Source organism: Triturus cristatus, chromosome 5_2 (assembly GCF_964204655.1).
Source record: "Triturus cristatus chromosome 5_2, aTriCri1.1, whole genome shotgun sequence".
Lineage (NCBI taxonomy): Eukaryota > Metazoa > Chordata > Amphibia > Caudata > Salamandridae > Triturus > Triturus cristatus.
The window spans coordinates 104739767-104762522 of record NC_140588.1 but is presented as its reverse complement, the minus strand read 5'-3'; the positions used below and the strand labels follow the sequence as shown (position 1 = coordinate 104762522).

At 44.8% G+C, this 22756-nt stretch overlaps 1 protein-coding gene across 7 annotated transcripts in view; it reads right to left on the bottom strand.

The window, feature by feature from the left end:
* RELCH (RAB11 binding and LisH domain, coiled-coil and HEAT repeat containing) overlaps positions 1–22756 on the bottom strand; it is a 760620-nt gene that overhangs the window by 375466 nt on the left and 362398 nt on the right. For all 7 annotated transcript variants that reach the window (XM_085606887.1, XM_085606888.1, XM_085606890.1 and 4 more), the window contains one exon: positions 7412–7552. In XM_085606887.1, the coding sequence (XP_085463013.1) occupies positions 7412–7552 (141 nt within the window). The remainder of the gene's footprint in view (positions 1–7411; positions 7553–22756) is intronic.

Sequence of the window (22756 nt, the reverse complement as noted above, 5' to 3'; positions counted from 1 at the left end):
AAATGATCAAAGATAAATATCTCAAAGCTGAGTGCCTCAATACCAAAATATGCCTCAATGCTGATGAATGCTTTGACATCAATCGAGTCCTTGACGCCAAATGATGCTTTACTATCCGCACTGAAGAAGTCCTGAATGTTTTGTCAGTCCTCTTTGTGTTTTGCCTTCTTCTGTTTCTGCTGGAGTCTTTGGAGTGAGACAGCTATTCTTCAGAATAAGGAGCCTCTTCCGTGGAATCAGTGTCATCAACCTCTATGCCAAAAATCCAACCTCCTGAAAGCCATTTCCTGTAAGCTTCTCTGATAAATACCTCTTCTGCTTTTCAGGGTTCTGTTGGACCTTTTCAGTCAAGATGGAAATTTGTTTAGTTGATAATGCACACTATAAATACATCCATGAGGATTGTATGCTAATGTTTTATTCCAACCACATCATGGACACTTTTTTAAATAAATGAGGCATATGCAGCTTCAGTGCAAGGCAAAATGTGAAAAGAAGCTGTAAATGCATGTGTAGCAGTTCACAACGAAAACAAAATGTTGAAAAACAGCACTGCTCAAGGAACTTCTTACTTGGGACAGGAAACTGGAACTAAAGCAATTGGCGGTGCAAGATATGTCGGGAGATGGAAGCTGCTGGCTCATTAAATGAGCAATATTCCTTTCATCTTAACAATTTTTCTATAGCTACTGCATCTCTTGTAGCATTTCACTCTTTTTTTTTTCTATAGAAGTAAACAATTAATGTAATTCGTGCTACAATTAGCTTATTTTTGATCCTGACTTGGTCTCGAATTCAATGTTTGAAACACGAGAATAGGGTGATGCTACAGCCAAAGGTGATCTCTTTTGCAACCATATAAAATGAAGTCACTTACTTCAGGTAACATAGGCCCCCCTAGTGTTTTTTAATGAATGTTTGCAAATATCACTATTGCTGTGATCAAAATACTAATTGCACACATTGGATTGAGAACAGATTGAAGAATTATTATAATCACCTTTTGTCTATTCCGTGGTACAGATATGGCTAGATTACCACAAGCAGGTTTTTGTGTACAAGCAGGACTAAAGAAAACGTCAGACGGCCCCCATTTCTTCCTCCTTCCTTACAGATTGTCAGGGTGGGACAGATATGTTTAAAAATACTTCTGAAACTAACAGTGGAACCTTCTTACTAGCAGCACCTATCCTATTATCACTCCCAAATTCATATCCCTTGTATGTTTTTTTATATAAAGGGTGTGTGTGCACACCGATCAGCACCCACTATCACAATGCTCGTTCCCGCAGGAACTTAATCAGATAAACCAAAAGCACAGGTGCACCACACAATAGCAAAGCCAATCAAATGGGACAATTATACAGTCCAACTCCAATCAATAGACGGATAAAAGTTCCTTGATTTTATCTCTTTATTCCGTGTTCATATAACATTGAACATTGCAATACGACACAGCCGACGCGTTTCGTCCTGAGAGCGGACTTCTTCAGGGCAATATATAACCAGATCAGAGGTTGCTTCGTGATTGACAGAAGTTGTGAGAGAAAAGGTGTTCTCTACGACATTGTTCCATCTAAGGATATCTTCCCTAGATTAAATATGTACGGGATCTCGATGCGTTGTAATAGGTTTAAACGACTGATATGGAAATATATTTGAGCGATTGTAGCCGGACCGTAATATGCTGGTCACGGTCGGCGAGATTACTACTGGGACATCCCCCATCCTGCTACCTCGGGGACCCACAAGGCATCTTCTGGCTTGGTGTGAGCACATGCTGTCAGGTGAAAGCATATGGAAGCTTAAGTAGGGATCTCCTGGCGCTGAAGGTGGGATTTCTTGACGCTGATAGTGAACATTAAAATGTGGAGTAGAGACACTGCAGTCTAAGTTTGTGCTAGGCACTGTCGCCTACTGCTGCTGTGATTGATTAGTCAGCTGTCTAGGTATGGAAAGGTGCATACTGCATTTTTGCACAGGTGTGCAACTACTACCACTAGGCATTTAATAAATATCTATTGAGCCAAAGTGAATCCTCATGGTGATACATCATGAAGTAGTAGTGTTTTCCACTTACCATGAAGAAAAGTTACCGGTGGTGTGCTGGATGGATGGAGAAGTGTAAGTTGTCGTCTTTCATATCTAGAGAGGCCATTAAATCACCCTGGTGGAGCAGAACGACCATGTAAAAATGTTCAGAGGGTGAACTTGTTAAATGTCCGTAGACCTAGGATTGCCCAGAGGGAGCCATCCTTTTTTGGGATGAGAAAGCAGAGGAGTACACTCCTTTGGCTCACGGGTGCAGGGTCACCGGTTTGACGGCACTCCTGGGGAAAAGCACCTGGACCTCTTCTAAAAGTGGAAGGTGGTCTGAGCTGAGGTCGTTGGGTGGCATGGTGTTGGAAGCTGAGACAGCACCCTTCGTTTACCCTTTGTGCGAGGTGATGTGTGATTCAGGGAGGAGGGGGGCCTTGGGATTGTGTTGAAGGGGAGGGAGTATCGAGAGACACTGTTTGTAGCGGACTCATTAGAACATCTTATTCTCCTTGGGGGCTTTAAAATGGCTGCTGCTGCTGCTGGTAGGATGGTCTCTGGCCTGTAGCTGTAGCTTTGGCACAGCTCTGCTATGGAAAAGGTAGCGCTTGAACTAGGGGTCTAGAGGATACCCAAGGATTTTGTGATGTTGTGTTCTTGATTTTCTTGAGTTTTAGGGCATCCTGAGGGCCAAAAAGGTGCTCACCATCAAAGGGAACATTGAGGAAGTGCGCTTACAATCAGGCATGCCTCCCAAAGAATGCTGGTATCAATTACCCTGGCAGATGTGACAGCTGCATCTAGGATGCACCTGATGTTGGAGTTAGAGACAGCCTTGTCATCAGCGACCAACTCTCTACTCCCAATTTCTTTAGACCTCAAGGAGGTGCTTGATGAGCTCCTCCAAGTGATGATGATCACATCAGGAGAGGAGACATAAAAAACTGCTGATGTACATTGGGTGGTGTCACCCAGAGCTAAGTTCTTTTCTGAAGAGTCTAATCACTTAGTCTCATACTCAGAGGGTGGGAGGATGTTTAATCCCAGAGTGTCTACGGGGAGAGCTTTTGGATGCTATTTTACATGATTAAGTAAGTCAGGGGTAGCCTGGCCCCAGATATACACAGGGTCATCAGGAGCAGGCTTACATTTTTTCCTTGGACTTGGGTGTAACAACTTTGGCCTTAACGGGTCAGGCAGAGACCAAACTTATCTTTCTATTCAACATGGGAAGGTACTGACCTGTTTCTCCATCTTGGACAGTATCTCAGGAGGAAGTCACTTATTTCCTGAGTCACATGCATTTTTACTTTGTGGTGCTGGGTAGCCCTGTGAACAAGGGCATAATAAGCAGTGGAATCGTATCAAGGTGAGGCCTTAGCAGGATATAGGACTAGGTCAAAGCCCTCAGTGGGATTAACTAACTACATAGTCCTTCCATGAGATTTTACTCCTCAGGCATAAAGGGCTCATTTTAGGGGTCATTTGAGGGGGGAAATTGGGGGTAAAAACAGCTAGGGTCTAAGTCAGTGTCCTGCAGCTCATGGGTGGCAGGAAAGGCAAAGTTGGGAAGGGTGGAGGGCTAATAATGAAGTCTCAACCAGTCTTTGGAGAAGGCATGCGAGAGACCAAAACAGGCCTATTCCTTAACCCCTTCTGTGCCCATGACGAGATAGTCTCGTCATGGAGCGCGGTTGCGCTGTGCCCATGACGAGACTATCTCGTCATGGACCCCGCCCGCTAATACAATGTCCGGCACATGAGGGGGAAAGGGCGGGGCACTCAAGGGGTTAAAGGTTAGTGTGCGCTACTTTAGGATTCAAATGTAGCCCCTGGGTTTGGAAAGGATCTTGACAGTCTCTGGGTGGATGGGATGAAGAGTTTCTTTTATTTCGAGGTTAGTTAAAGGGTCTCTCAAAGATGGAGCCCTCAGTGATGTACGATCTCGGTGTTTAGGAAGGCTTCAGCACCGGCTTCAATACCAGCGGAGGCAGGGCTTTAGGTGTTGAGTTTTAGCACAAAGTGGATCTTTTCGGAGCCTCAAGGTCAAGGGGGTGTCTAAGGGAAGCTCCATTTGACAGCTTTCAACAAAACCTTGGTGTCCATTGACCTGGTCTCCAAAATCTGGGGAGTGCCGGACTTCAAGATTTGTTCTACTTTCGACTCACAGCCAGATTCCATGGGGAGCAGTGCTCTACCTCAGTCAGAGGGTACTCTTGAGGTCGAGACAGACCTTGTGGCACATGGGCGGTGGATGAAGCCTAGGGAGTCGACATTGGTTTAGGCCCCAATGAGTGAGGTAGCACCAGCTCCATCACAAACTCTTCTTCTCCTGCCTCAGTTAGCAATGGGGTTTCCAATATGAAGCTCGCAAGCTGCCTAGAAGAACCATGCAAACTGGGGGCACAGCTCACTACTTAATTCAGAGGTTATTACAATGAGCTCAAGATGCTTGAAATAGGATCCAGACAAACAAATAGAAGGGATGCCCTAGGAGAGACGCACAGTGCATGGCCTGCCACAAGTTAGGTGCTGCACTGCCAGTCACACTGTGTGAAAAATGGACCATAAAAGAAGTGTGTAAGATGGGTGCAGCTCAAGAGTTGAAGAGAATTGGAGGGGAGCAGAGACTGATAGGTGCTTACTTGCAGCATGGAAACATATGTGATATGCACATATATGCGTGCTTGGGCACATTCCTGCATCCTAGGCTTTGTGCATGAACGTGTGTGTACATCTATGCAAGCAGGCAGGCATGCATGCATGCATGCACACATTTGGCTTGGGGGCATTCCCTTTGAACAAGGGCGGTCATCTTTGGCAAAATGGAGGCCACCGTTGCCATAGTCATGAAAATGACACAAAGGAGATAATTTCGGACATATTTTGGCCATCACTGGCCTACATCTACCCACTACTTATGTTATGGTGGCCTTGATATATTATGTGCATAAGTGTCCTAATCGTGACAATCCCAGGCATAAAACTGTGGCCACCAGAAACCACTGAGACCTAATTATTGATTTCATTGACCCTGTGTCCAGTGTTGGCATTATGGTGGCAACTGTTAGCATACAGCAACAAACAAGTAGATGAAAGAATTGCTATCATTAATCACGGTTATCAGTGACCGCTTAGGTTGCATTTCAGACCATAATTTTTTGCATAATTTGTCACTGTAGACAGAGACCTTTCATATGCAAATTAATCTTGGTCCTACTCTAACAGGAACAATGCAAGCCAAACTGCCAGCCCCCCTGCACATAGGAGTATGAGGAACCCCACACAAGATTTGCCCTACTTCGGCCTAGTCTGTGACTGATAGCATTAGTCACGTGACACAGTGGACAAGGGACCAACATCTGGGTATACTTGTCACACTTGGGGAGTATCACTGAGGACAACAAACACGTGATGGGTGGATTGTTTGCGTTAAGCTCAGCCACTGGAAATTAGTCTGGGAGGCTATCCAGCCCATAGTTTTCTGTCCACTATATCAATACAGACATAGATCTGCCATAAGCAAATCAGTCTTGGCCCTGATCCAATAGTAACAGTCTAATCCACACTGTCCCAGGTCCCATCCAGACAGGATTACAAGTGCCCCCAGAACGGTTTCGGTCTACTTATGCCTTGTCAGAGAGGAATAACTTGAGTATTGTGGCACAGAGGGACTTTGGTGATTTTTTTGGCCTCATTACAGTCTATGTTTATTCCCACTATGCCATTCTAGACAGAGACCTGCCATATGCAAGTAAGTCTTGGTCCATTCACTAATGAACGCCAGTGGCTGAAAATAATTCAATCACCTTGTTATTTCTTTGGAGTAGATGCCCTAAGTACAACACAAATGGCCGGTCACTAAAACCCGCATAAACTTACCACTGAGCTACCATCACATGTCCCTGCTTAAGGATACTTGCCCACATCTGTTTTTTTCAACTTACTTGCTGATTTTTGCCTCCTACCTTACATCCCTCCAACTGATTGTAAACCATCACATTCTAATGTTTTGGGGCTGACTGTGACTCACAGGCAAGGCATCTCATGAGCAAGAGATAAGATGACCATAGAGATAACAACTTAAAACTTTCACTGGAGGACTACCACAGGAAGGATAGAGGAAAGGTGCCTCTTGCTGTAGGTTAAATGATTGATGGAGCTTATATTGGACACAGGAGAAGCAGAGCTCCCTAATTCTGGTGATGCTTTATTTGTAAAATCTTACTGCGACTTAAGTGAAAAAATTATCAATTTGTTCTTTAGGTTACTCTAATCATTGAATCTTGGACTGAGGAAATGTAGAAAAAGTGAAACTGGACATTCTTCCCTATTTCGTAGATGCAAGCCAATAAAACTGCAAGAAATACATTAAATATCTTTAAATTCAACTTTGAAATTGTTTTGAAAATTCGAATTAAGAAAAAAGTTATTTCTTAACTATTAGTAAAGAAACAACAATTATGTGAAAATCAAAACAGTGACTCTGTAAATATATAAACTAACCTGCAAGAACCTAAGGCCAGATGTATAAATATCTGGTTGCAAAATGCTTTTTGCAAATAGCAAACAGTAAAGATTTTTAAGAACCGACCTAAGCAAATATCTGATTTGTCATGGGTCAGAATCCAACCGACCTCATGAATATTAAAGAGGAAGGTCGTGAATTGAGGTCAGCAGACTACCATGCATGTAACAGTTTTTTTTTTTAGATTTTTAAGTGAAGCCAATTTTAAAAATAAAACCCATGTAACCTGTATTCCTTAAAGGAAGGGTGCGTTCAAAAAGAAAAGTTGTTTTTTTGGGCTGTTTACATGATTAAGAGTTGGCAGTGGTCCCTTGGACAACAGCCTACTCCTCAATAAACGTTTCTTTTACAAGGAGGATGGGGTCCCAACAGAACCCTTCCCATGTGTAAATGCATCACTACCTCCTGTGAGGTGTTGGTAATCTAGTAATGTTTTGCAATCAGACCAGTCAGAAAACACCAATAACCTAGACACTGATTCGGTATCTGGGCCATTTCAGATATCAAATTGGTATTCTTTCTGAAACCTAACATTAGGAGACGGAAAAGCTTTTCTGATTCCTAAAATGGGATTAGTACATTAGGAAAAACATTTTAACTGTTGTCAATGTCAAACTGGAGCATTTGCGATCATTATAATGTTGTGTACATCTAGCCCCTAGTCACCGAAATAAACATGGGGAAAAGTCAGGCTGAACATACCAAAGTTAACTAATGTCTACAACACTTTAGGACCATTAAAAAAAAAAGTGATTTTTGTTATTTAATCCTAGACAGGAGGAGAAGATGTTGATACACAAATAAAGCAGCTACGATGCGGCACATTCTCATGGTATTAAATCACACCTGCTGATACTTGTCCCGATCGTCAATGTATCCCATGATGATGCCAAGGCTTTTGATCACTGCTTCTCGCACCATATCTGCTTTATCATCCATAAGCATCTGCTGCAACATGGACAGGACCAGGGAGCTTCGAATCTCTCTCTGCAAGGAAGAAGCACGGTTTGACAGATTGCTTACCTATGCTACTTTGCAGAAATAACATACAGAATACCGGTTTGGAGGAGTGTTAGTAGCTTAGAAACTTGAGGCAGACCACATAATTTATATAGCCATACATTTACTTTCCATCTTAACCAACATTCACATTGCATTTACACAATGTTTTCCTGCTGTACACAATATATTGTTATTAAAGAGCTGAAGTGAGCCCCTTACTTAGGGATAAAATGTGTAAAGTAATTGCAAAACAAAAGTGTTCCTCAATTACATCCAAAGAATATAGAAAAGTTTATTACCTGCACTAATAGTTCTACCAAATGAAATCCTTTCCATATTAAAATGCATTTCAACTGTTCTCAGCCACATAATGCGGCAAGGTCATCACTGGATTCTGCCCTTGCACAAAAACCAACCACAATAACACGCAAATAAATATTTGGCATTAGTGATACAGGTTTTTGTGCCCGAGTCAATGTTTCATTCATAGGGATCATTAAATGTAGCCTCACCAGTCAAAGGGAGGGGAGCTGACCGCTCAAAAAGGCAAACAGAAACCCTTTCAACTATAGCTTCTCAATATTGCAGTATCCTTTTTCTTTATGAAAGGAATTGTAAACGCATTAGGTGGCTCACCTGGTCTAAAGCAGGCTGCAGGTGAGAGCCACACATGGCTGCAGTTCAAAGCCACATCATACAACCTTTGAGAGGATCAGATGCAGCTCCATCAGCATCTGTTCCCAGTGGTAATTCCTCATTCGTAATCTGCTGGCTGATTCTCTGGTCCCAGTGGTAATTCCTCACTCTTAGTCCTCTAGCCAGTCCTGCTAGCTGCTTCTCCGGTCCCAGTGGCAAATCCTCATTCTTAGTCCTCTAGAAAGTACTGCAGCGACTTCTCTGGTCCCAGTGGTAATTCCTCATTCTTACTCCTCTAGGCAATGCTGCTAGCTGCTTTTTTGGTCTTGTCAGTAATTCCTCATGCTAAGTCCTCTAGGCAGTGCTGCAGCTGTCACTCTATTCATACATCCACTACACTCAAACCAGAACACATAGGTAAAAGACATTGTCATTTACAAAGCCAATAACTCTAACTCTAACATAAATGCGACACCTAATGCATTACCAATGCTTGTTTAACATTTGTTTTTGTCCAGAACACTTGTGGTCGTGTTTTGAGTCGCTGTACACTCATGTTTTAGACAGTTGGCATTTTCCTGTCCTAAACATTTTGTGTTGCAGCCTGTGTACTGGCTCACATGACTGTGATTAGCTGGCAGTTGGTCTTTCTGTATTCCTCCCAGACAATGAGACAAAGTGCTGGCAGGATGAGCCATCCTGGCACGATGGGTCCCTACCCATCCTGTCAGGATGGCTCATCCTACCAGCACCTAGTCCCCCACTTTGTCTCACTGTTCATCATCTGTTCCCTGCCCCAATTACATTTCAAAGAGCTACCTCCAGAACGCTCACAAAGAGATTGACACCAGCCTTTTGTCAACCTAGACCACTTAGAGCCCCGGCAGGGGGAGGAAGGAAAGATCCAGAACCACATGGGGATATCTTAGAAGCTTCTCCCACTTGAAAGTGAAAACTATAAATATTGGACCCAAGACCAACTCTTCAGTACAGTCCTGGATCTCTGGACAGTACAGAATAATGACTGCCTTGTTCCCCAGAAGACTGCCCTGCTGCTTGAAGCATGCCTTGTTCTGCAGACGACTGCCCTGCTGCTTGAGGTGTGCCCTGCTTTCTAAGAAGGAGGCATGGACCTGCTCCCTTCATCCCAGACTAACCTGAGTGACTCCAAGGGTCAGTTGGCTGACCTCCTGTTCTGATCTACAGGGACAAAACAAGCTCTAGAAGCCTCCCTGCAACTGTTCAGCTGACCTGCTGCAACTGGCCCTGCCTTGAGCTACAACATGACCTGCCTAAGCCCAGCTGGCCGCTGCTTGAGTGAGTTCCTGATCCCCAAGAGATATCTCCCCAGGTCCTGGCCCGATGTCTGGCATTCGTTGAGCTCATCCTGAAGTTTTAATCTCTGCATGCCAGACTTTGAGAAGGCAACTTTTTCAGTAGGACTAACTTGGTCCCTGTATCCGGCCCACACTCTATCGTGGTCAGCCTGAACTTGTGACTTTGTCCCGGTCTGGTGCAACTAGATACTTAACGCAGTGCCTCTAAGTTAAGCCTGACTTTTATACCAAGCTACCAGAGGTTTAATCTAGAATACTCACCTTTTGAATATTCCCCGGCAGTCAGACTGAATCTGGAAACTTTTCAGTAGTACCTCTGCTTGCAGGTAAGTGGTTAAGTGTAGCTCTGTACAGATGCCGCTCCACTTCTGAAGTGATGTGCAGAGCCTATATAAGCACCACTCCAGTGCACTAATGTCAGTTGCTTTCAAGACTGTCCCCGCCTCCAGAGGCAGAGCTCCAAAAGCAAATTTGTGTGACCAGTATGCAGATTCCTAGACTTGGGATCATATTAATGGATAGAAGCCAACAACAGAACATGGAGGATGGGAAGGTTGGTTAGAAATCGGTGACGAGATAGAGACTCTACCAGAAAGAGAATTACCAAAGGTAGGTAACTTGTTTCCTTGGTAGAGACTTCTAGCCACAGATTCCTCACCTTTTGAAGAAACCAAAGCAGTACCCAATTGGAGGTGGGTCTGTGGATGGACTCAAATCATAATGTCTTGCAGAACAGAGCAGAGAAAATACCCCTCTCGGCGAACCTAACTGTTCAGACAATAGTGCTTTTTGAACGTTTGGAGGGATGACCACGTAGTAACCTGGCAAATGTCCAGGACAGGGACTCCACATGCTAAAGCAGTGGTAGCAGCTTTGGCCCTGGTAGAATGAGATGCAGTCCTTCTGGAGGCTGCTTTTAGCTAATGCATTGCAGATCTCAATGTGGAGAATGATTCAGTGGGAGAAAATTCTCTTCTGCATTGCCATGCTTTTTTCACTCCAGATAACCCCACAAAGAACTGATGGTCCACCCAGTGTTCTTTGGTATGATCTATGTAAAAGATCAGCGCTCTCTTGGGGTCGAACTGATGGAGTCTCCAGGGCAGCACTGGCAACAGCAACCAGCCCTGGCAGACTGCTGCTTCACTGGCCCTGGGAGCGGGCGGGGAGTGGCGGTGCGGGGGAGGGCAGAGGGATGGGCTGCTAGTAAAAAACACTGCTCCCGCTTTTGTTACTGGGGGCCGTTATTGCAGCACTACAGCAAAACCAGCCCCCACACCTCTGGCCCACAGGAAAAATGCCCTGTGCTCGCTAAGGCCAGTCTTGCCCAGGGAGTCTCTGCTCCTCATTGAAGGGGTGAGGCGGAGTGATTGTTTGACTGGAGTGGAACGGCATTACAACTGTTGGTAAGAAGCATGCTCCCGTCTGGACAGAAGATGGTGTACCGAAGGTTGACAGAGAGAGCTCACTCACCCACTGCACTGATGTAATGGCTATGTGGAACACCGTCTTCAGGGTGAGAAGTCATAAAGGACAGCTGTAAAGCAGCTTGATTGCACTGCACAACAGAAGCATAAAGACCAAGCTAAGGTCCCACAATGGTATAGCAAAGGGAGAGGGAAGAAACACATGGCATAACCGTTTTTAAAAAAATGCATAACAACTGGAGACCTAAACAATAAAGGCTGATCCGGCAACTACAAAAAAAGCAGAATGGTACCCTTTAACTGTGCCCAGAGCAAAGTCATACCGGGCAAAGGACTACACTAATAACACCACAGATAACTTCACCTTGATGTGGTCAACCCGGTGTGTGCTGCACCACCTCACAAATTTGTCCCAAATACAGGCATTTACAGTTTTAGTTGAAGTAAGACTGGCTTCCAACATGGCATTAACCACCTTTGGAGAACATCAAATATGTTTATCTGTCATCACTAAATCTCCAAACATGAAGGTGGAGATTGCAAAGGCCTGGGTGCAGTACCCAGCCCTCCTGCTGCGATAGCAGATCATCCTGGAGGGGCGGCCTGATCGGAGGACAGATGCTCAAGCCCAGGATTTCCTGATACCATACCCGCTGTACCCAATCCGGAGCCACTAGGATGACTTGGGCCCAGTCTATTCTGATCTTTTTGAGAACTAGACGCAGGAGTGGTATTGGCAGAAAAGCATAAAGGGGTCCCAAGTTCCACTTTAGGTGTAATGATTCTTCAAGCGTGCGATGCCTTTGAAAGTCCAACATGCACAAATGACAATGCTGCACAAATAGATCAAGCGAACGTTCGCTTCATTCGTGGAAGAGACCTTGTGCTACCTCGTACTCCGCTAAGTCAACAACTGGGTTTGTCCACCCTTGCATTTTGAAAACCTGCCAGGTGGTTCACCACTAGAATGATTCCTTAGTGGTCCAGCCATTTCTAGAGATGAAGGCCCCCCAGGCACAGGGTCAGTATCAACACCACACCCTGTTTGTTGCCATACCACATGGCGGTGGGGATGTCTGCGAGTACCTAACCAGCCTCCCCTTGAGAGATTGGAGGAATGTTTTTCAACCCCAAGGGGATGGCCCTGAGCTCCTGAAGCTAATGAATGCTGCAACTACTCCTCCGCCACCTTTTGCTATTTCAATAACACACACCAACAAACAGACTGCTGCCGCGCATTCCCCAGCAGCACGGTAGGACCTTTCTCCTGCACCCATTGCGATTTCACCAGTGACACCTCAGACGCTGACACCATCACAACCAAACAACCAACCAAGACAAACCACCACCACCACCATCCCTAACCTACTCTATGCCATGTTTCTCAACGTCTTATCTCTCAGGAAACACTCCACTGAAATCTGGGACCTCATCAACAGCAACACACCTGACCTTCCCTTACAGACCGAAACATTGCTCAACCCAGTCTCCAACTCAGACATCGCCGGAACCATTCTACTCGCCTACAAAATCATACACCAGGACCAAACCCGTAAACCAAGCAGAGGACTCACGATCATCCACACAAACACAATTGACTGCACCACCTCCATGGACTCTGACACCAACCTCATGGAACACCTCCACTTCAAAATAAGATTGCCATGAGCTACAGCACATTCAAACCACAGCATATTGATATGAACTCCCCAGACCAGCCAGACACCTCCATCGCCAAACATCACCCAAGCAATTGGAAGCCCCTCTCGAACTTAGAATCCACCACCCTGATGAATACCAGCTACTCAGGAGCCCCCTCAGACCCATGACCCAACTTCATATAAATGTTGGAAGAACCATCATCTCCCCCGTGATCACCGTATCAACAACACCGAAATAACCACTGCCACCTTCCCATCTTGCAGGAAAAATGTAGAAGACAACACCAGACCCAAACCCTATCAGCAGCTACAGATCCATCTCGCTCTTGCCTTTTCCAGCTACGGTCATGGAGAAAGCCATCATTAGCAAACACACAGACAACCTAGAACTCCATCAACTTCTAGACAGCTCTCAATCAGGCTTTCGCACAAACCACAGCACATTGACAGCCCTCATTGCGGCCAACCATGACATCAGAAGCATCCTCGACCAAGGAGAAACAGCTGCACTCATCCTAATTGACCTCTCTGCAGCTTTCAATACAGTCTCCAATAAGTCACTCATCAGAAAGATTCAGCACTTGGGTATCTGTGGACCGGCCCTCAAGTGGATATCCTCCTATGTCATGGACAGAACTCACACCTCAGAACCCAAGAAATTAATCTGTGGAGTCCCTCGGGGACCGTTGTTCAGCCCAACACTCTTCAACGTCTACATGATGCCCCCTGTGGACATCGTCGGAGCCTACAGCATCAACATATCATCCTAAGCCAATGTACACCACCAAAGCAAACATTGCCAACAGTTGCTGCCTGGTTGAAAAACAACTGCCTCTAGCTCAACACAGACAAAGTCAAAACCCTAGTCTTTGGCAACAACGACTCCCCCTGAGACGCCTCGTGGTGGCCCCCCAGAACTTAGCCCCACACCCATCTTTGTGGACCATGCAAAGAACTTCAGGATCATCCTGGACACTAACCTCACCATAAGCAGACAGATCATTGCAGTCTACTCATCATGCTTCCACATCCTACAAATGCTACTCAAGATTTTCAAGTGGATCATACTGAACACCAGATGAACGGTCACCCAGGCTCTTATCACAAGTAGACTGGATTACAGAAATGCCCTCTACTTTGGAATTCCAGTCAATTTCCTACGCCGACTCAAGACCACCCAGAATGCTACTGCTAGACTCATCGTGAACATCCAACGTAATAACCACATCCCATAACACCTCAACTATCTCCATTGGCTCCAAGTCAGGGAAGATGCAAGTTCAAGCTACTGCCTATAAAGCTCTCCACAATATCGGTCCAGCTTACCTCAACTTCTACCAACCCACAAGACACCTTCAATCTGTGTCCCAGGCAAGAGCACATTTTTCTCACATCAAGAAGACTAGAAGCGGAGGATGCTCCCTCTCATACCTTGCAGCCAAGACCTGGAAAGACCTCCCAAAACTACTCAGAACTTCTCTGTCCCCCATCAATTCCCAAAGGAACCTCAAGGCATGGCTCTTGCAAACAAAACGGGCATAATCTCCTCCACCCCAATAAGGCCTGCCGTACTGAGTCCCTGGATACTCTCATGCCTCACCTTTACCATGCTCTACAAATCCACATAACATAACATATGGAGCCGAGACTCTGCTGTAGACCAAAGGCCTCTGATATCCACCTCTCCTAGATGCCCGCCCCAACCCAGAAGCGATGCACCATCACCACTGTCACCTCTGGGCGAGGAAGGGAGAGGGATCTGCGGCAGGACCAATCATGACCCAGTAACCACCACTGGAGATCTTGAGCAGTCTTCTCCAAAATCTGAACATGGTCGGTGAGGTCACCTTGATGTTGGGCCACTGAAACTTCAGAACACACTGCAGAGCCCGCATATACCACCTGGTGTGCTTGACTGACAGGATGCAGAAGGATATTAGTCCCAGCAGCCTCAGAGTCCACCTCACTGAAACACAGGACCAAGGCTGAAAAAGTGGGATCATAGGCACAAAACTAAACCATGTCAAGAATGGCTCAAACGAAGGGAGGCATCTGAGAAGGAGTCAGGTGTGACTTCAGAACATAGATAGTGAATCTCAATGATGATAGGAGGTTTGCCGTAGTCTGGAGGTGGTTGATGAATGCCTGTGGTGAGCCCAGCTTCAGCAATCCAGTCACCAGGTAGGGAAAGACGGATACCCCTGACCTCCGAAGGTGTGCTGCCACCATCGCAATCACTTTCGTGAACACCCGAGGGGTGGTGGTGGGATCAAAGGGAAGAACAGCAAACTAGAAAGGCTCATGTCCCACCACGAACAGCAGGTAGTGTCGATGGGCCGACAGGACAGGTACATAAAAAGAGGTGATGTGTAGGTCCAATGCCACCTTCCAGTCTTAGGATTGAGGGCAAATAAGACATGGGATAGCGTGAGCATTTTGTACTTCTCCTTCCAGAGGAAGGCAATGGGAGGATGCAGGTCTAAAATAGTACAAAGACCTCTGTCCTTCTTGTGCACCAGAAACAGCTAGAATAACAACCATGTCTAACTTCTGGCGCTAGCACCCTCTTGACAGGCCAAAAAGCCAAACGGGCTTGCATTCCAAGATGGCTCTCAATCAGTCACTGTGGGAATAGCGGAAGGTGAGTAAGAGAAGAGAGGTATCCCCGGGTAAAGATCTGCAGGACCCAGCTGTTTATTGTTATGGATTGCCAAACTGGGAAGAATCTTTGTTTCCTGTCTCCCACCTGGTGGCTGTGCTCCCCTAAGAGCATGCTCAAGAAGTCGGACAGGTGGTGCAGCAGTGGGGGCATTGTATTGGGCAGCCTATTGATCTTGGCTGTGGGGGTAGTGGACACCACAGCCTCAAACGCAAAATTGCTGGGTTTCTTGCTGGGGCTGGGCAGGCAATCGTATGCGACAGCTCCACCAAATCTGAAAAAGGTTGGTGGGCAGATAACCTGGGGATCGTGCACTAGCTCTGCTCTCCTTAAATCTCTCTAAAGCGGAATAAGCCTTGTCCACAAATAGACGAGTCCCATCTAAGGGCATGTCCATGAGGAGGACTGGAAATTGCCTGGGCAGTCAAGTTTGGGGGCGAATGGTGACACTGATACCAATGGCTTACCAGATGGAATCGGTGGTGTCCAAGTCATAATTAATTGTGAATTCAGCAGTATCACAACCACCTTGGATGGCCTGGGGAAGAACAAGTCTGAGATCTACAGAGACACCAGGGAGGACCTGAGCCACCGGGTCTTAAAGGGCAATGAAATAGTGACCTAGGAGGCAGCTAGCTTTTACTGAATTGAGAGGCTGCCGGGTGGAAAAAACAACATGCTTCCCAAATGTCTCCAAACCTTTGGAATCTCTATCGAGGGACTAGTTGTGAAAAGTGTTGGTGTTAGATCTGTTTGTGGATTCCTGCATCACTAAACTTTCATGGGAAGGGTGCTGAGAGTGAAAGGCAGGGTTATCCAGGGAAGGGTGATGGCATCTCACTCTTGGTCTGTTGAGTTTGGGTCCAGGGCAAGGTTTGGACCAAGACTCCAAAAAGGTATCTGTTAGAACTTCATTAAAAAGTAAAAGAAGCTCAGAGGATGTCTGCCCAGGCTGGAGGACATCTGTCAATAGCGTGGGTCTTCAACCTTGTTTCCCCTACTGCCATCTGGGGTGGGACTTCATCCCCCAGACTTCAGCGTGTTGAGGCGGGGCCAGGACGACGCGCTCTTAAGCGCCAGCTGAGTCCTGCAGCACGGGTCGCGCCCGGATGAGGACCGCGTCCAGCTTCGCCCGTCAACACCCACTCTCACTGGTTCTCCAGAGTGTTATTGATCAAGTGATCCTGTGAGTAAAAAGTGCTTCTTCTCTTCTCCCCTGATTAAAGTCATTCATTAAAAACAGTGTGTGGTATTCCTTGGCTTTAGCATGGAGAAGCGCAAGGCATTTGAACTTCCCTAAACAAATGCGAAGAGAACAAAGATAACCTCCCCTATTGGTTCTGGCATTAATCTTTCTGCTGGTAGGAATTGTACTCTCGATGATATCTACCAATTAATTGAGGAAGTGGAATCTATTATTAGAATTGATACTTCAACACTAAGAGGGTCCAAATGTTTAATCCAAAGTCCCTGAAATGTTTAAGAAAAGCCTGCAGGAAATTCTGAGGGGGCAGTGCCTGCAGTCATGGTTTTACTGATCAATACCCCTTTGTATCCCTTAGCTGGACCACCTTTATCCCCAGTGGTTAATGTAGTTCCTAATGTGCCTTGTGTAAATAAGTATTACAGCTTAGTGGTTGACGATATGCCCAGCCAAGCTCTCTGCTCCCTTTCTATACAGCATGCTGACCAGCCTGTGAATTCGGCAATTCCAGTGCCATCTGGGTCTCATGAGTTTATCTCTTCTGCATCTTCCAGTAATTCTGATTTAAATTCCTTGCATGATAAGCTAGATGATCTCAAGGGACTGGTCATTCTGCTAGTTGAGTGTCTTTCTAAAGAGGAGGCTTGACGAGTGGCTACATGCTCATGCTTATGCAAGGATTTATAAGACTTGGTCAGGGGGGTTTAATGTATTGGCCCAATAGGTACTTGTACTTATGGAGCCAAGAAGAATGGAGGATTAGTTACTTTTGGCCAAGCTGTAATTTATGCCCCTGACTCAAAGAGCATCTCAACAGTCCCTGTCCCACATGAAGTGACCAATCAGGTCAATTACAACCTAAACCTGGGTGCTGATTCACCCCTATTGCGCCCTATGCATGGGTACTCGTTTCCCTCATCTAGTACTGTGCAATCAACCACATGGGCCAAAGAGAACCCCCCTTTTTCCACATTTACTTCAAGCAGATATGACAGTAAGTGACTGTTTTCAACCTTGAGAAAATTCCCCACTGTAACAAATCTTTCTACATCGAAATTTCATGTTAGAGAGGATGACTCTAAGAGGTTTGTGTATTTGACTTCAGTACCCAAGCTGGACAGAGGTGCTTAAGAAGACACAGAGGAGCTTATTAATAAAGTTATTTATTGGCTTCGATTGAAATCAAATTGTCTCTCCATCATTTTGTCTGACATTGTAAGCGCTAAACGGTGTAATATCAGTCTCACTAAGTTGGATTACATTGTGTTAAGCCTGAAGATTGAAAAGATGGTGCAAGATCTCCTAGGCATGGAACTTAGAACATGTCATCTTAAAGCATACATTAATAATGATATCAGATTGAGGTTATCTTCACTGTCTGTGCCAAAGAATAAGTGAACAAGATCCAGATCTCAGCTTTATTGGTGCCTGCACCTGCTCTAGAGCCTAGTCCTGCTATCTGGCCGGACGGCGTTGTTGAGTCTACTCTCAACGCAGTTGACGGACTAAGTCGACACCTCTTCTTTTCCTGGTTTATCTTCTAGATATCCTTCTTTTGATTCAGGAGTTTTTATCAAACTGAGATCAATGGGGCTGTGATATCTTCCTCAAAGGCTAAATAGGTTTTGCTGGATACTCATCGACTGGTTCTATCAGCAGGGGAGGCACTGAACATGTTTTTCCTGAACAGCATGACTCACTCAATACGATTTCATGGAATCTTGCAGGAATTGTATCCAAACTGTCAGATTTCAATTAGATTACCTTTATTGGGAATTATGACATATGTCTCTTTCAGGAAACATGGGCAATGAAGAAAATTTTTCTTGATGGTTATTTTACTTATAGTTTTGAGGCAATGCCCCCTAGTGGACCAGGTAGGGTAATCGGGGAGCTGTTGGTCCTGATAAACAATTTAGCATGCTCCGATTCACAGTTGAAAATTGCCTCACTAGACCTTTTGGAGGGTTTTCTGGAATTAGATGTGGCTAAATGTATATACGGAGTCTGTATCCCCTAGTAATAACTCCACAACGGTGTCTTTATTAGATGAAGCAATTGAGATGTACCAACAGGAGCTCAAAGTTATGGACGGGCGACTTTAATGTACATTTTGAGCCCTCATCTGTCATTAACGACCAGGTAGCGGCAGAGGATGCACAATGGGGAATACCTTGCCTTAATGGCAAACCTAGTCAGTACAGTTTTTCCTATCTTGCTCTTCAGATGGCATCTCTGGTGATTGGAGGAAACGTCCGAGCTTGTAACAGGCCTACTCGATCAGACTGCAATAGATCGCCCATTTTTAAAAGAGGAACTTATAGCAATATTATTGTTTATGTCCTTTTGGACATTAGGCTCTGGTTGCTACTAGTTGATATGGTATTAGTGGCCTGATCAGATAGTGACCATAACCCTCTTACTACTTCTTAAAGAGGATGTCATTAGAAGGCCTACGACTGCTTGTGACATGGTTGCTGTAACTCAGATGATTGATAATAATCGTAGAAGTAGTTCTTGGACCTGGGTGGTAGTTAACCCTAAGCTGCATGCTGACATATATAGCTGGTTTGCCTATTTTGTATCTCAAATTGATGTCAGCTCTATGTCACTGGAAACTATCTTAGCTATTCATCAACCTTTTTTTAGAACTTTACTTAATATGTTTTCCAGAGAAACGGGTGGTAAAAAACAGGGGTTCCCATATGACCCAAAACATTTCAACTCTGCTTGTAAAGCTGCCAAAGTGACTCTCGGAGTTGCCATTAAAGTGGGGGTACGAGCTGATATCTGTGAAGCTCGACACAACTATGAGAAAACCTTGAAAAAAGCCAAAAAGGATTGGCATGAGCAAATCTAGGATGACTTGTGCGCTGCCAAATCAAATGATTGTTGAGCATTTTGGCGCCTAATTTGTCATGGGAGAGCAGATGCTAGCAATAGTTTCTGCTATAATATTCACTGGAGAAGTGGGAAGAGTACTTTGCAGAGCAGTATGCTCCAAGCAAGTCAAGTCTACCCCTTGATGTGAATAGTTCACTTCTCCCTACGCTGACTTCTTGTTGGTCACCTCTTCAGTGGAGTAGTGAGTTCTTTTTATTAGCTTAGAAGATACCTACGTTGCAGTTTGTCAGTTAAAAATGGCTATGGCCCCTGGATTCTGGGTGACTTCTATAAGACAGAACCTTATGTGTGAGCCCCCTACATTAATATCCTATCTAATGCTATTGTGGCTGGTGCGGATATTCCTGACACCTGGAGGGGACCGAAATGTTTCCAATTTTCAAGGTTAATGCAAGTAGCCCCTCAAATTATAGGCCTATAAGCCTAACCAAAAACTTGCAAAATATTTCCGCAAGGCACATACTTGTTAAGATGCTTAGACAGATTGAACAGAATGAAATGTTATTTCCCCTTCAGGCTGGCTTTCGTGCCAAAACAAGTACTTCTGACCAGGCTTTCAGATTTGCACTTCTTTACTGGAAGTATGTTCTAATAGGGAGGCACAGATTATATGTTGCATTCATAGACCTCTGAGCAGCTTTTGATTTGGTACCCCATGACAGGCTTTGGGCAGTGCTAGCTAAAATGGGGGTACCTGTAATTCTTATTCATCTTTTACTTAGGCTGCACAAGTCGTTGAGGAGCTTCAGGCCTGTAAAAATGATTCTCCGTCTTTCAATGAAAGGTAGGTTTCCATTTTATTACTCTCGGACTATTCCCTGCTCATTTCAAAGACCCCCATGCGTCTACAGTTGCTTCTCAATAAATTAGTGAGCATTTGTAATCAGCAAGCCCTTAAGATAACTAAAAGCTAATAAAACTAAATTTATGATTTTTGGATCTGAGAAAACTTGCAACTGTGTTTCAAAGGTTGACAATGTGCCTCTTGAGCGAGTTTGTAGCTTTGATTACCTGGGAGTTAGACCGATTGACAACTTATTTTGTAGTTCCCAGGTTATCAAAAGTTCCCTTCTATTGACCCACAGATCAAGTGGCTATTGTTTTCATAAAGGATCCTATCCATGACCTATTTCCCCTGCTCTTGAGGCCTATCGAGCAAATGTTGAGTCCAGCACTTTTTGGTGCCGAACTGTGGGGTTATGCTGACACCCAGAGACTTAATGTAGTTGAGAATTCATATATTTAATCACTGATTCCAGTCCCGGTAACTATGCCTCTTTTACCCCTTGTCTTCTGCTATTTCCCAGTCTGTGCCCAAACCTCTGAAACTGAGGAACATGTTCTTTTTCATTGCTCTGAGTATCAAAATGCACATCAAAAGTGGATACTTCAGATTTGCCGAAATTTAGGTACCCCTCATTTTAGGAAAGCTTTGAGAGCTTTAAAAACAGACACTTCTGGCTCTATTGTTTTTGGAGTTAGTCGCTTCTTGTTCAATGTCTGGAACAAGAGAGCTAAATATTTGGTCTTGTAGTGTTGGCTGAATGAGTTTTTAATCTGCAAGATAGTGAGCTTAAAGTGGATTAGGGAGTTTTATAACCTGATCTTGCTGCAGAAAGCCTTGTTTTCTAATTAATTTCTTTTTATCTGGGTCTGTGACAGTCTTAATAAATTTGAGCTAGCAGTCATTAATTTGCCATATCTTTTAGTCTAAGCTCTATGTAAATTATACATGTATATCCGATTACTAGTGCCTATGGGGTTTTAATTGTTTTCCTTTGGACACTGTACTACAAATGATTTTATTTATTTGATTGTATTGTGATATCATATTTATTCATGATGCATCTGGTCTGTCTTTAATGTTTTATTTTTGCACTTTGATGGTTCTGGTTAACCGAATAAAGTATTTTGAAACAGCAACAGTCTTCCGTCAATACATTAATCTTGACCTTCAAGGAGGGGAACTGGAGGTCAAGGACTTCGGCCGCTCTACACATTACCAAGACATAGGAAGAAGATTCCTCAGGGGCAGGATGGGGGGGAACAGGGGGGGTTGTAACTTGTTTAAGGGGAGATATCAAAACCACTAGCCTCCTACAAGTCAACATACCAATTGTCATCTTATAGGCTGAGGAAACTCATCACCGGTGTCATGATAATTGTCGAAGTCGCCCCAAAAAGGGAGTGTAGGGTGTGAGTCCTCCCTTGTGGAGGTGGTTGATCAAGTGGGTTGATGTCGTGCTCAGCTTTGGTCAAGGTTGGATTGGCACTGACTTGGAGTCAGACAGTACCACGGGTATCTCCTTGTTAAGCATTGATGGATTTGACACCAACATTAAATTCCAGGGACCAGCGTTGACCCAAAGGCCAACTGGGACCGTGAGGTTCATCAACAGCCAGTCACTTCAGGCCTTAGTCATGACTTGATCCCAGCCACACCTAATCGGGATCTGTCCCAGACATTTGCTTGTGACAGTCCTTACATGGCTTAGAGCCACACGGTGCAACCTATCGGCACGGAGAGGTACTGCTGAAAAGTTTCCAGATCCAGTCTCATGCCTGGGGATTATCCAAAAGGCGAGGAATCTGCAGCTAGAAGTCTTACAGAAATCCCAGCGACAAGTTTCTTGGGGGACAGATTGCCAAGAGCCTGGTCCAAGGAATTAAAATGAAGCACACTAAGCTTGTGATGAGTCTTTCAGTGACTTTACTCTAAGTGCAAACAGATACCCTGGAAGTCTCACAACACCCTAGGTTTAAACTTAATCACAAGGAACTGTGGAGAGTGCAAGGGGGTTGAAAGGGATGCTAAAAGCCCTCAGGCACAATAATGGAAGCAACAATGACCCTGGGATACCCTGAGGGGAGATAGGTCTCTAAAAGTTTCAAAATGGATCCAAGGCCTAATGCCTGAACAGTTGTCTGTCCAGAAATGTATGAAATGGAGACCCTGAAAGTCTGGCTCACCTAAATCGAAGGGCAAAATGTTGTAGAAGTACAGAGAAAGTAGGCAAAGGACTTAAGCTACCATGGGATTAGCAGTTAGTGTGTGGATGTAGGAGCTTCAATTTAGTGACAATTCCTCAGATCCAGAAGAGAAAACAGTCCAAATGTAGAGACCTGTGAAAGATTCTGGAGAACGGCACTAGCTAAAGAAAAGTATATGGTTTTAGAAGAACCTGTCCACGGTGTCTCCAGTATGTCTCCTATATGGCAATCGGGGTTTTCACAAGAATATTGTATAGAGGACCCTTAGTAAGGCCAGTAGGGAGCTACATTTTATCCTTCTTGACAAGATCAACTACCCAGACTTAATGGTTGAATTTGGGCCTGACCATAAAAGCAAGTGACGGTTAAT